The 14,124-nt window shown below is 44.6% G+C and overlaps 1 protein-coding gene across 2 annotated transcripts in view; it reads left to right on the top strand.

Annotated features, from left to right (window-relative positions):
* Positions 1-6,936, top strand: part of OSMR (oncostatin M receptor) — a 55,714-nt gene extending 48,778 nt beyond the window's left edge. For both annotated transcript variants that reach the window (XM_006139478.4, XM_075932515.1), the window contains 7 exons: positions 112-312; positions 819-920; positions 1,278-1,457; positions 3,111-3,275; positions 4,722-4,800; positions 5,057-5,129; positions 5,936-6,936. In XM_006139478.4, coding sequence (XP_006139540.2) covers positions 112-312; positions 819-920; positions 1,278-1,457; positions 3,111-3,275; positions 4,722-4,800; positions 5,057-5,129; positions 5,936-6,538 — 1,403 coding nt within the window. In that variant the 3' untranslated portion in view covers positions 6,539-6,936. The remainder of the gene's footprint in view (positions 1-111; positions 313-818; positions 921-1,277; positions 1,458-3,110; positions 3,276-4,721; positions 4,801-5,056; positions 5,130-5,935) is intronic.
* Positions 6,937-14,124: the final 7,188 nt, after the last annotated feature.

Genomic DNA, 14,124 nt, shown 5'->3' with positions numbered 1-14,124 from the left:
TCATCAGATACAATAATATCAATAATAGCATAGTAATTCTACCTATCTTAATTAGACTTAAAGTATATGAATTTGTATATATTTCAAGTGCTTTCATCCATTCTTTCCTAGGTACTGAAGAAAACATTGATCACACTGATCTTGAAGAGGAAAGAGTTAATGGCACAGTTAATGGCATTTATATTTCTTGGAACGCCACCAATGCATTTGATGGCTACATTGTTGATTGGTGCAACTTTCCAAGGTCCCAGCATTGTGACTTTCAGTGGAAGAGATTTGGTTTCAATACCTCTAGTTGTCTCATCAATTCAGGTGAAAGCAGAAGCAATTCTTCATTATGATGTTTATGGTGCAATTCTTTGTTAGGGCACTGAGTGGCATGCACCTGAATTTTAGGAAACGTATCCTGGGAAAGCAATGATTGAAGTCTAACAGCTGCCCAGTGTGCTAGTTTTCTTTCACAGACTCAGAGGCATATAGAGCTGGAAAGGACCTTGAGAGGTCATAAAGTCCAGCCCCATACCCAGAGACAGAGCCCAGTAAAGACCATCACAGATAAGTGTTTGTCAATCAGGACATCTGTGGTATTTTTCTGTTTACTAAATTGATTCAACATAACAAACAAGTGGTCGGCATTACTAAGGTTAGTTGGGATTCACTTTCAACACCTCTAGTTGTCTCATCAACTCAGACCAACACTGATTAAGAGCTGGTTTGTGAGTGTTTTCTGGGCCTCTATTTAGTAACTTCAGTTGTTCATGATTGGAATTTTTACCTAAAACTACCAAGACTTAATTTAAAAAATTATTATTTTCCAGCTGCTTTCAAGCCAGGTGTGAGATACAGCTTCAGGGTTTATGGCTCTCTAGCTAATGAAGCTTTTTTACTGGAGAAGAAGGTTGGATATGCTGATGAACTGGGTAAGCAGAAGACGTTTTACATGTGTACTTATCTGCTAAATGGGGCTCATGAACAGAAGGGAGTTCTGTAGCTGTTGTGTCTTCTCTGCCTCCTTCACTGAGTGCAAGCAATAATGTTGCTTCCCCCATTCCCATTGCCTACATGCAATAAAACACCACAAAATTGCCTCTGGTAACCACTGTTTGGTTAGAACAAATCTCAGAAAAACAAGAACCACAAGAGTCAGGGAAACAGCTTATGTTCAGTTGATAAAGCAAATTTAACAAGCGAAAGCATATAGTAATGCAGGAGCAATGCCAAATGAGGAGATACACATTCTAGAAATTCAACACATTTGTCAATTTCCATCTTTTCAGCTCCTAGTCGCAACCCTCAAGTGGAAATAACTGAGCTGACTTCCTATACTGTGACCTTAACTTGGCACTCTTATCCCATAAATGAATCACAGCCTGGATTCATAAGAGGTTACCATGTTTATGTGAAAACTATGGAAGAAGAGTGCAGTTTGGAGGGATCCACAAAACATGCTCTTTCAGGTAATTGAGTCTTTGAATCCAGACACCTGTACATTCATCAGTACAATACAGCACCTGCTGAAATGTGTGAAAGGCTGCACATTTTTTGCTTAGGAGATCACTATACTGGAGACTATGAAAGATCTTCACACTTACATGTTGGGCAGATAAATCAACACGATGGATTTCAGTGCATCAGAATTCTCAGACCCTCCCACTGAATGCAAAAATATTGTTTATTCTCACCTGTTGATTTCTCCAACATGAGCTGGGTCCTGATTCACTGCTTCTTGGTCCAGTCCCCTCCTCCAATTGGGCAGATGTCAGATAAAACTTTATGTCTGCCTGAACTTGGATGGTCAGGGACCTACTCACCAATATCCTGTCAGAACAAGCTTACTTGTGGAACAGTTGGCACACCTGTAACTGTACACAACTGCTAATATTCTCACACGGGAAGGGTGGAAAAGCAAAGCCCAACCACTTCCCCATCTGAGGCAGAGATCTCAGGTTGTCATCTCAGGCGGGACCAGCACAGAGGCTGGGAAGGATGAGGGATGTGGCTGAGAAACACTCTAGTTTCTGTGTCCCTTGTACTGAAGACATTTCTGCCTCATCTATGAGTTGTGGAGTGGGTGCAGAGAGAAGAAAGGGACAGAGGCAGAACAAAAAACCAAACTTGCTAAAATGCGACCAGCAAAGGTAACTGAATTGTGAAAGTGGAAACCGAGCTTGTAGCTTGGCAGAAGCAGACTTCTGACAAGACATTGGTAGGTGTTCCCCTACTGACTTGGCTCTCTCAAACATGCTGCTGCTGCTATCTCCGGTCCAGTCAGAAGAGGTGCCACCCAACCCAGCAAAGATTCTTACACTGTGGGATGCACTTTGGCTTGGAAGGGCAAGGAATGTATTCTGTGGGGATATGAAAAGCTGCTCTGCCTTCAGAGCTGGGATGCCAGAAAGTGGCAACTGCTGCCAGTTGTGTAACTTTGAAGGCGACGTACTGCTCTTGTTTCTCCATTGTTGCTGGCAGAACGTTGCCTTTAGAACTGGACCAACAGCCGTCCCTTTCTGCTTTGTCTTCAGAGCTTGGCAGCAATAATACATACTTGTGTGGCAGGAGCTGGAGGGTGTAAAGGACTATGAACTAGGGATGTCAACGGGTAGTCGACTACACATTAGCCAAGAAGCCTGGGCTTGTCAATTAATCCTATCTACTATACACATTCCATCCTCCCTCCCCTTGGTGGGGATACATCAAGGGAGAGGGAGGCAGGAGCTAGTACTTGTGGGAAGTCAGCTTAAAAGCTGGCTCCCCACAATCACCAGATCCCATAGAGCCACCTGTCTTCCCCTTCCCCCGCACTACTGCCTGATAGAGATGCCGAAGCACAGAGGGTGAGGGGTGCAGACTGGAGTTGGCACATGCGGGAAACTGGCTTTCAAGCTGGCTCTCCCTACATGTTGGCTCTGCATCTGCCCACCCCCATTTTGCTGTCTCCCACAGAGGTGGGAGGAGAGTTGCAGGCAGGAGCTGGTGCTCGGAGGGGACACAAAGAAGAGGAAGTGTCTAATTAGTTTGAGACATTTAGGAAGGGGATGTGTTCTAATTCAAAGAAAACCCACAATAAGAAACAACAGAGTAATGGTTGGTAACATCTCCTTTGATTGTAGATGGCTCAGTTCTATGTAAATACACTCTGGAAAGCCCTGAAGAAAAAAGATACACGGTGAAACACCTGGTGCCAAAAACAACGTATGCACTGGCAGTTACAGCTTACAGTGGCGGCGGAGAAACCCCAATCGATACTTACATAACCGTAGATACGCTACAGGACTGTGAGTTTAGAAAATGAAAGTATAAATTGTAGGGGCCAGGTTGGGGATGGAGGGAAGAGAAGGGAAAATAGCGTCAGTCACTGTTGGCTTCTTTCCTAAAAAGGAAATGAAAAGTTTATTAGATTAGGTAGACATGAATGGATTTGAGAAAGAGCCCAGTTGGAAGGTCGTATTATTTGAATGCATGCATTCATAAATACAATTGCCAAATTAAATGTTTTAGTACTTGCAGAGCTCCTTTCACCCTAGAAACATTACAACATATTTAATGCATTTTATCATGTTATGTAAGCCTCAATCTCCATGGCAAGGTAAGAAGGCAAATTTAGACCTACTTTGCAGATAGCAACACTAAGGTTCATTTTACAGTGACAGAGTTGAAAGCAGGCTCTCTCTTCCAAATACCAGAACATACTAGAAATGAATTTTATTTCATTCCAGTTTGTTTTATAGCCTATAGAAGATAATAAATCTTTTCATATACTGGCTGTTGCTTTCACGACCAAGTGGCTAATTTATGTGCGGATAAGAGCTCTGGACTTCCTAATACTGCTTTATATGAAAAACTGGTTTACAAATCCACCAACTCTTCCATTCCACGCTAGCCATGACCAAAGAAGGGCTGTTGCAGGAGAATCATTCTCACTAAATGTGGTAATATTAGACATCCAGAAAGAAAGGGTAATTACTTGCCTGTATTTCTTATCATGACAGACTTTAAGAACTTGTGCTTCCAAGCTGTAACTCCACAACTTTGCTCTTACAAGGAGTGGAAGTGTTGATTAGTGCACAAAAGCCGTACATTTTACACTGAGCAGCATGCTCTACCACTACATGCCAGGCCCTCCCAGACAGAATTTCTGTTTGTTAGAGCACTGCATGATTCCATGGGTAACTGTTATGGAAACAGGAGCTTTCTTTTTGGAGGGGTGGGGGGGACACAACCAATTCTGTTTGGCATTTGGAATACTAGTACTGGGGCCTTTTGTCCTCATTAAGCAAAGCATTTAAGTATGTCTGTGTCTGTTCTTTCCTGGACAGGGATAGATGGACTAGGAATGTTTAAGTGCTTTGCAAAGTGTCTTCACTGAAAAGATAAGTGTACATTGATGTAACCATGTCAGTGTAACACCGTAATGGAGACAAGACACAGGCAGGTTTTACTTCAGGGTATTTTCCTATCGAGTTATACTGCTTGAGGTAAATCCCAGTGAGGTGGGATCGGCCTCATGTAGTTATGCTGAGGTCTGAACCACCCATGCCTTGTCTCCAGTGGGATTTTATTTCATCAACACCAATGACTGCTAGTTGAGTTAGAGCAGATCTTTCAGAAAAACATCCATGTTTGATTTAAAGATGACCTTCTATCCTAAAAGCTCTAATTACATTGTTCCAATCAAAGGAAATTAGAAAACTGGTTTTTAAAATATTGTTTTTCTTTCACAGACAATACTTATCTTGCAGTTCTGTTAGCAACTATTCCTTTGGTACTAATCACTGCTCTGTGCTTCTGGAAAAACAAGTGGTAAGTTCACTGCAATTCATTTTTCTTCTGATTGTAGTTTGTCCATTTATACCCCCTTACATAATACTGCCTTTATTTCTCTTTGAGTGTCTTAGTAAGTGGATGCCCTGAATATGTGGCTTATTGCAGTATACAGTAAATAGCATCTCTGCATATTTCTGTAAGAATCTTAGCCCTGCCATCCAGATGAAGGCAGAATGAATGTTGCCAATTGAACAAAACAAAGTTTCTTACTTGTTTGGCTGTATTTTTCTAGGGTGAAGAGTTGCTGTTGTGCTGAAATTCCCAATCCTAACAAAAGCAAAGTCCTCTCATTTAATGGATTAAAGGTGAAGCCATTAGATAAACACAATTACTTAAATTTTTCCACTCTCAAACCAAGATCCAGCAAAAAGCATTAGAAAAATTTTCTTTCTGCGTACAGAATTACTTTAATGATGATGTTCATTTTACAAATGGCTTGTCTGATTCATTTTACTTTTGGTTGAAAAAAATCTCCATGAGAGTGATTAGTTTACACTTTGAAGTTGGTCTTCACAAGAATAGGATCTAAATAGTGACTTTACAGTTATAAAAGCTCTTTCCACACACTCGTACCTGTCAGAGCAGACAAAGTCCTTCTGATGCCATTAGCTTTCAATGTTAGAACATCATTGACTATTCCTCTTTGAGACATGCACTAGATGATTAGGTGAGTCCTGTAAACTATGCCTGACTGCTGCTCCCTCTCCTTACATTTGCAACAGCAAGAAATTAGACTTCTGGGAGAACTTAACTTGCCAATTTCTATGGCTCCTTGTGGATTTTAGAAGGATAATGCCCCCTCCCCAAGACTTAACACAGTGGTTTCCAGTGTTATAGTGGAAACTGAACAGATATGCAAGTTCTTAAACTGAAGGGGCATGTTCTCTCATTGCTCAGCAAATTTCTTCTGTTGAGATTAGAAAAAAAGCTCTCCAGAACGGTCTCATAATTAGATCCAGATGAAGATCAAACATGCAGTGAACTAGAACCATGTATATGTCCTTCTCTCCCAATCTTATCTTCTAAACATGCTTAAAATAATCACCTCCTTTTCCTGTTACGAGTGTATTTTTCAGTGCTCTAAAATTATCATCTTCTGGTTGGCCTGCAGGTTAATTCTGAAGCAGTACTGAAGCCAAGTGGCTGCATTCCTGACACCTTAGTGTTGGAGAATGCACCAGAAGCCAATACCCTACAGCTGTGGAGACAAGGGACTCTTCTGAAAGACAGTGAAAGCAAAATTATCAACCCTTCCTGGGAGTACTTTGTTCAAAATGATGGGAGAGATTTGACATGCACACAGTCAGCTTCAGAAGCTTGCACTTCATTTGAAAACATATCCTATTCTTCCCAGATTGCATTTAGTTCCAGCTTCTGTCAGAACGTGTGGATGTCAGGAACAAATGAGCCTCAGTTGTGGTACCAGCCACAGCAGTACGTTGAAATTCTGAGTAAAGAGACAGTCACATCATTAGGAGAAATCACTGAGAGGGAAGACGGTTTAAGATATATTTCACAAATGGAAGTACCTTGTTCTGAGGTTAAGTTAAGTGATTTACCCCATTCCACTGAGCCCATGGAATGTTCAAGTTACAAAATACAAACCACCTTGGGTTCGGAGCCGGTTATATCGACATCTGATGACGACGTTTACAGTCAGGCCAGCTCTGCTTCTAGCAATTCAGCAGCATTATTGCTTCCAGACTGGCATTAAAAACTGACCTGCATGTTTACACACACTGTATGCTGTAATTCTATTAGAAATTAGGGGAATAAGCAGGAATTACTGGATGAGATGTATGGCCTGCAGTATGTACACATTCAGATCATAACCATCTTTTCTGGCCCTAAAAGGATAATATGTACCAGGATTTGTTCAGGGTCACTAAAATACCAGAGAACAATTTCACTTCTGTGACACCCTTCACATGCATTATCCCACACGGATTTATTGCATTGTTGATGCTAGCATAAAAGATATGCATTATGAATCTCTGCATGGAACATTACTCTTACCTTGGGACTCTGGCTTTATTTGGGTGGGGTCAGAATGTTAGTTAACTGTGGTTTTTTGTATTTCATTTTCCACATAATAAAAAATTGGCCATGGAATGTCAGCTGGTCTTCTGTCTGGGGGCTAAGTGCTTAAGGAACTTAGGGTTCGTCTACACTACAACATTAATTCGAACTAAGCTAATTCGAACTAACAGATCTAGACTAAAAAACTAGTTCGAATTAGCGTTTTGCTAATTCGAACTAGCATGTCCACATTAAGTGGACCCTGAACCAGGCTTAAGGATGGCCAGAAGCAGTGCCGGCAGGGCATCAGAGGAGGACTTAGAGCATGGAGATGCTGTCTCAGGCTAGCCGAGGGCTGTGCTTAAAGAGTCCCAACCCTCACCACAGACAGACAGTTCTAAGGGGTGCCCCGCTTGCAAAGCAGTCCTGGCTTGGAGTGCCCTGAGTGCCCACACTGGGCACATCACAGCACTCGGCCATCAGCCCGGCTGCACTTGCCGCAGGCTGCCATCTGGGGAGAGGGGGCAATCGGGGGGCTGCAGGAGAGGTTCCACCCCAAAAGCCTGCAGAGCCAGCCCAGTCCTCCCCATCGGGGGCTCGTGCCCCATTCCTCCCTCACCTCCTTCCACTTACCCTTCCCTAGCCCCTTTTCTTGATGTACAAAATAAAGATAACGTGTCTTCCAAAATAGAATCTGTCTTTATTGAACAAAACTGGGGGAGACTGAGAAAAAGAGGTGGGAGAGAGGAAGAGAGAGGCTGGGAGAGGGGAGGGCAACTAAAATGATCAGGGGTTGGGAACAGGTCCCATATGAAGAGAGGCTAAAGAGACTGGGACTTTTCAGCTTAGAAAAGAGGAGATGGAGGGGGGACAGGATAGAGGTCTCTAAAAGCAGGAGTTGGGTGGAGAGGGTGCATACAGAAAAGTTCTTCATTAGTTCCCATAAAGAAGGACTAGAGGACACCAAAGGAAAGGAATGGGTAGCAGGCTTCAAACTAGTAACAGAAAGTTGTTCTTCACAAAGCAAAGAGTCAACCTGTGGAACTCCTTGCTGCAGGAGGCTGTGAAGGCTAGAACTAGAACAGAGTTTAAAGGGAAGTGAGATCAAGTCATGGAGGTTGGGTTCATGGAGTGGTATTAGCCAGGGGGTAGGAGTGGTGTCCCTGCCCAAGGTTTGTGGAAGGCTGGAGAGGGATGGCACGAGACAAATGGCTTGGTCACTGTCTTCGGTCCATCCCCTCCAGGGTCCCTAGGGTTGGCCGCTGTTGGCAGACAGGCTACTGGGCTAGATGGACCTTTGGTCTGACCCAGGACGGCCATTGTAAGCTCAGGGCTCAGGGTCGGGGGTCTCAGTGGACCCCCTTGATTTTCATGCACACCTGCTCCTGGGTGTCCAGGCTGGCAGCTCTCCTGCCCAAGCCGGCCACTTTCCTGTGCCTAGTGCAGAGGTCGTGGACGAGGTCCATGATGTCCGCACCAGCCCAGGCGGGTGCCCGCCTCTTGCGGTCCCGGGCAAGGTCCCTGGAGCCGCCAGCCTGGTCCTGGGAAGAGGGGGAGGGCTGGGGGTCATCGGGTGGCTGGCTTGATCCGTGCCAGGTGCAGGATCTGCTGGCTGGGTGCTGGCAGGCTTGCATCTGGCACAGACATCGTAGCCAGCCCGTGCCCCTTTAAGGGGTCCGGGGCCGGGAGGGGGGCAGACGAGTTTCCCTGGTGTTGGCCAGAGTGGCCACCAAGGAAACCTGGGGAGGGCTAGCCTCCCACTAGTTCAAATTAAGGGTCTACACAGCCCTTAATTCGAACTAGTAAATTCGAACTAGGCTTAATCCTCGTGGAATGAAGATTACCTAGTTCGAACTAAGCGCTCCGTTAGTTAGAATTAAATTTGAACTAACGGAGCGCTAGTGTAGCGCCTATGAAAGTTAGTTCGAACTAACGTCCGTTAGTTCAAACTAACTTTGTAGTGTAGTCATACCCTTATTGTGGTACACTGGGCTAGCTGCATCTTTGACCCTTCTCTGGGATGAGTGCACCCCTTCCGGCACTAGGCCTCAAGCCTTCAACTCCCTCTGGGGAGAATCCTATGATTCTACCTCTCTTTCAGACTGAGTCTCAAGGCAACAGCCTTTCCTCCTTGTACCAAAATCATGACTGCCCTGCTGCTCAGCCTTGCAAACCCTTCAACAGCTTTGATCAGAAGTGAATATCAGCACCCAGGATGGCTTTTTCAGAAACATTGTTTCATCTCAGCAGTAGAAAGAAAGCATAACAAGGGCAAAGGTGTTTTAACACAGTTACATGCACCTCAGTCTTACCTAAGCTAGGAGCCCAAGCTCCCTCACTTCTAATTGCTGAGTTCAGTCTGCATCCCATTAGCATTTAGGAAGGCCATCCACAGTCCTCTGCCTACCCTGTGTTTTTTGAGCCTGGTTAAACCCATTTATATGGCCCACCCAAGAGGCTGGGCAGAGGTCTTCTCAGCAGCTGCTTTTCTTCATTGTCAGGTGTTTGCAGGGCAGCTGCTATCAGGTTACGATCTTCCTTTCTGGGCATGTGCTCTTAGCTCCTTTTGGTGATGCACAAAGACCAGCTGGCCACACTGACTGTCAGATCGATCAGCAGGCTTCAATACTGTTCAACATGAAGTGTTATTAGCTAATCTTCAGATGGACAGTTAGAGCATATACAGCCTGGATAAGCAGAATTAACTCTGCCTATAGGGAAAATAGTGCTGTTTCATCTCTCAAGAATTTTTCTTTTTTTTTATTAAGATGGGAAATCTTTATCAGATTAGAGACCAAGGAGTCCCATTTCTTTCAATATGAGGCTCCTGATATAAGGGAAGTTGTCGTGGGTAGGTACACATGAGGAGGAGAAGGGGAAAAGAACCGTCCATCAGTTTGCGAGGTTCTATGCTTGCAGCCCTACCAAACATGGCAGTATGGCCTAATGGCTGGGGTCAATAAACAGTCCTTCCACGCAGGGCTGTGTGACTAAATGGACAAAATCATTAAGTAGTCTTCTGCTCAGAGCAATGTAGCCCAATGGCCGGAGTCATTAAGCAGACCTCATAGGAGTATGTGGCATAATGGTGTGAGTCAAAATAGCTCTCCTCTGTGGGATTGTGTGACCTATTGGCCCACTGGGGAAGTGGGGAACTCCATTAGGATGGTATTGTGCCAAAGGGAGGCGGACTTGGGAGAGTCCTAAGCCCAGGGCCCAGGCAGTGATGGGGATGCTCACCACTGAATCAGTGGGGATCCTGAAACATGCTGATAGTCATCTCTGGGAAGTGAACAGGAAGAACCTAAGTCCTCCTGACTGCTTCCTCCCTCAACAAAGTTTCACGCTTCCCCCTAGTCTGTGGGATCCTTAGTTGGCCTAGCCCTGGCCAGAGCAGTCTTCACCAGGCTTGTCAGGAGTCCGCCTAGAACTCTGTGTGTCGTTCTGCCACCAGGACACCGCGGTAGCAGCTTCCTGGAGAGAGCAGCCTGCCAAGTCTGAGCTGGGCTGCTATCTTTTATATGCTGCCTGAAGCCTCAGAGGGGCAGGGCTTCCTCCACTTGCAAAGCAGATTTAACTCTTTCAGAGCTGGTGTGGGTAAGTACACCCTGTCACAGAAGGGGAAATGCTCCATTTTGGATCCAATTCTCATTTGCCCTCTGAGAAGCTCTCATGCAAGAGGCAAAAAGAATGAAGGCTGAGCTTCTATTTGTCCCTTCAGAGAGTGGAGCAGGCAAGCATGCTGGACAAGATTCATCAGGAGATGAAAGAATCTTGTGAGAAAAATGAGGCAATGAAGGCCTCTGGACTATTGCTCCTGGATGAAGGGACTCAAAAAGCAACTATACATCCCTGTCTCTAGCTCAATCTCTTTAGTTTGGTCAATTCTGGAAGTTTCCTTTCTGGGTATCCTGGGGCCTCAGACAGCATCTCTTTAGTCCTGGAATGATAAGTGGTTGGCATTTCAGAAGGATATTATGAGCACCTCATCTCCTTATGGACTCTATGCTTGAATTAAATTTATAAAGTCCTTCTGACATCTAAGGTGTGTAATCTTTCCTCCTTGGGATACTGTGGTACTGGACAAAATGAAGACAGAACCACCTCTGAGGGAATGTGAGAAGAAGAGTTTCCCTCTGACAGCGGCACCTACTTTGTGAATTTACAAGGGATGCTTGTATCCTGCTCTGCCCGACCAAGCCCTTACCTCCACTCCATGCTTTCCCACCAAACTTCCCACCCCTTCTTGCCCTGCTCTTCCCTCTCCTGAACACCTCTGCCTCCATTTCTCCCCCTCCTCCACATCAATGAATAAATGATGATAGAAGGCTGGAGGTACTTTGGAGAGGAAAGGGAAGGAGCTGACTGGCAGGGCTGCCAGTGGATGTGGAGCATCTACTTTTTTCTCCTGTGAGTGGTCAAGTCCCAGAGCACCCATGAAATTGGTTCCAGAGTTTGAAGCACCAGCTAGTCTTCATGAAAGGCTCCTGCATAGAGAGTCCCACCAGCCCTGACACTCCTCTGGCAGCCATGAGGAGTATCAGAAGTTTTGATGGATATGTAAGGTGTTGACACTGACATCAGTGATTCAAAGGGATAGTTTATTAGGACTTTCAGTATCTAGCTACCTGATGGTTCTATGCCAGAAAACTCATGGACTCTGCAAACATCATGCTAATAAGGGCAGACACCTCACATGTAACAGTGGTGAGTTAGAGAACTTTGTCAATACCTTCTTGGAGAAATTGAAGATTTCCTGAATGTCTAACATCTGCTTCATGTTCTGCGAAACTTGATCCAGGCAGAGTATGCTTTCAAGGCTGATATTCTTCTAGATGAAATATATTTTCTGATTACTTTGGATGATAAATTCAGCAGTATTAGTACTTCTCTTTCAAATAGGAAGGCTGTTAGATGCAGCCAGCTTGAGTCTGGATGAAGCAGAGGATGTGAGAGGATGCACTGTCCCTTTGGAAACTAACAGCAGTCCTAATTTCAGCTCCAGTTCAAAAGCCATGCTCTTTTTGGCCAATATAGGGTTACCAATGTTATGGTCACATGTTCTTCATTTTCTGGACCACCTTCAGTAATACCAAGAAGCACAGAAATGCAAAAAGGAGCTTCTGTGGGCTAAGGTACCTAGCCCCATGGATCTGGGGTCCATTTCTCTGGTGAAGTATTTTGGTCCCATCACATTCATGTGGTTTGTGAATAGATCAGTTGAGGGCAAATTGAAAGACTAAACAATTAACTCTCAGACTTCCTGATACAAGTGCAATTCAGAATTGTTCATCTTGAGCCTATAGAACCAGTTCACCTTCTGGTTTCAAGTGTCGCTTTGTGTGGACTGCCTTGAGGGAGAGGAGAGAGTGCTTTGCCCATTATATGATTTCCATTGCCCTGGCAGGTAGCCCTGAGCTTGTTTCTCTGTAATTGTTCACATATGCAACTGCTGTCATGTTGTCTGACTGAATCAGGAAGTGGTTTCACTCTAGGCTAGACTATACCTAGTTAAGCTCCTGCTTGACCATATTGTTATATGAGGTATATGCTGTGGGTCCTTTCCTCCATGCTATAGATGCCTCGAGCTGTTTGGGATGCAAGATGTGCTTCCCAGCCCTCCAGACTGGCATTGGTTATCAGGATGAGAAGGTCTGGGGGGCATATGTGCTTTCCCTAGTGGACACTGCCCTAGGCTCACCATCAATTTAAGGAGTTAATCATTTGTGCTAAATCCTTACTTGGATCTTTCATGCATTCTGGGAAGTTTAAGATGAAGTCTTGAAGGCACTCTGGGGATGTAGAATCAACTGGATTCCCCCATACATTTCTGAATGATAAAGAACATTGAGATTCTTTCTTCTGAGGGATTGGTCTCTATTATTCCCACATTGAGGACATGAGAACTTTTGTTGGGATTAGAACTTGTAGTAAAGGATCATTTGGGATGGGGGGAAGAAGCTGAATGAAAAACAGATAGGATGGAGCCTGTAACTCAAAAGAGTATTCCTGACTCACTGATCTATTTCCCCCAGAAATGGGAGATCCTGCCCCTAGGCTTCAGCTCCTGGTGGAAACCTATGAAGTTTTTGTCATATAAAGGCTTTGGGAGTGCAGAATTCTCTCAAAATTTGGTTCTTTTCTCAAGCCAAGGCTCCACAGCTAATTCCGGAAAACCTGTTGTCTCTCTGCTGGCATTTTTGTGAGGATGAAGGCCAAAAGGAATACTTCCATCTGAAAATAGGTCTCTGCTCTCTCAAGACATAGTATGGCATCAGGAGAACCTGTTCAGATTTTGTAGCATTGTCTGCCAATACTTGGTCTAACTTCTTCCAAGGAGCAGGGTTTCTATGACTCTGGATCCTGTGAATCCGAATAGCAAATATAACCTTGTTGGCATATGGCCTTGAATTTCTCAGGGTGAGGGGAGACTCCTCATCAGGGTCATAGCCTGATAATTCACCATTCTCCGTGGAGAAGGAAAAGGAGGCATGCCACCTAGAGCTTTTCACACTTTCTTCTCCTTTGTTTCCTTTAATTTTTTTTTCAGCTTCCCTAGTAAGTGTAAGAATTCTGTTGCAGCTTTGATAATGAATTTTGCAGTTAACTTTGCTGAGTGCCTGAACTCAGAATACCTCCTCCTGAGCCCTCCCTTGCTGGGTCCCACTCCCCCAGGGATGTGTAACAGAAAAAGCTCTTAGGACTGTCCTGGCAAAATTGAGAAGTACTTTTGAGCCCTGCTTCATATGCAGTATGCTCATGGCCATGGACTTGGTGGGGGATGATGGGTGAGTCAGGAAAAAGAGGGAAGGAGGAGGGACTCTACAAAATTTGCCTTCCATTCCAGAAGCCTGTCCAGCTCCAAGTCCTAGGTCCTAATAGACTTATGTACAGAAGACTGAATGCAGGTTGGTTACAACTCACTGCTGAGCCACAGAGGGAAGTCTCACAAATGGAGTACTGTATGGATTGCACTTGATGCTTTTTAGGCTACTAATCTATACTTGGGTATGCTGAGAAGCAAGCAGGGAGGCACTGCAACTGCAGGTTTCAGGAGTTCTAACACATAGCAAAAAAAAAAAAAAAAAAAGGCCTGGGAGGAGGAGGGGCTGAGAAGGAAATCACCATGTCCCCATGGTAGAAAAACTAAAAACAAGCAGGAATTGAGGGGGCATGACCAGAGAACAAAACTCCAAAACTCTGATCTAGCTCCATCATCAGCAGAGAAAGAACAGAAGCCTAGATGTCAAGAACCGTGGAGACGCTGGGCTGCAGAACAAA

Source organism: Pelodiscus sinensis, chromosome 6, assembly GCF_049634645.1.
Source record: "Pelodiscus sinensis isolate JC-2024 chromosome 6, ASM4963464v1, whole genome shotgun sequence".
NCBI classification, from domain to species: Eukaryota; Metazoa; Chordata; order Testudines; family Trionychidae; genus Pelodiscus; species Pelodiscus sinensis.
The sequence above is the reverse complement of the archived record's forward strand: the minus strand, read 5'-3'. Positions and strand labels throughout refer to the sequence as shown.